The 501-nt window shown below is 57.5% G+C and overlaps 1 protein-coding gene across 1 annotated transcript in view; it reads left to right on the top strand.

Annotated features, from left to right (window-relative positions):
- Nucleotides 1-479, top strand: part of LOC125487127 (plectin-like) — an 11,233-nt gene extending 10,754 nt beyond the window's left edge. The window contains 1 exon segment of the mRNA XM_048617317.1: nt 220-479. Coding sequence (XP_048473274.1) covers nt 220-479 — 260 coding nt within the window.
- Nucleotides 480-501: the final 22 nt, after the last annotated feature.

The raw sequence follows: 501 nt of genomic DNA, 5'->3' as shown, positions 1-501 counted from the left end.
CCTCACTCTCTCCCTCTGTCCCCCTCTCCCCCACTCCTCTCCCTCTCCCTCACTCTCTCCCTCTGTCCCCCTCACTCTCTCCCTCTGTCCCCCTCTCCTTCCACTCCTCTCCCTCTCCCTCACTCTCTCCCTCTGTCCCCCTCTCCCCCACTCCTCTCCTTCTCCCTCACGCTCTCCTTCTATCCCCATCTCCCTGTCTCTCCCCCACCACCGCCCCAGCTCTCTTTCTCTCTCTCCCCCTCTCCCTCCCCGTCACTCTTTTGGACTTTGCGCCGACTGACTCTGGGATTCCTCTGATCTAGAATTCCTCCAAATCCCGTCTCCGTAACCTGGAGAGTTTGAACACGTTTGTTTCCATGGCAACCAAGGAGTTGATGTGGTTGAATGATAAGGAGGAGGAGGAGGTTGATTATGATTGGAGCGAGCGAAACACCAACATGGCAGCCAAGAAAGACAATTACTCGGTAAAGGGGGGGTAGGGGTGTGGGGTGTGGGGGTGGG

The sequence above is a fragment of the Rhincodon typus genome, chromosome 2 (genome assembly GCF_021869965.1).
Source record: "Rhincodon typus isolate 14 chromosome 2, sRhiTyp1.1, whole genome shotgun sequence".
NCBI lineage: Eukaryota > Metazoa > Chordata > Chondrichthyes > Orectolobiformes > Rhincodontidae > Rhincodon > Rhincodon typus.
Note: the sequence above shows the minus strand (reverse complement) of the source record. Positions and strands in the feature narration are given on the sequence as shown.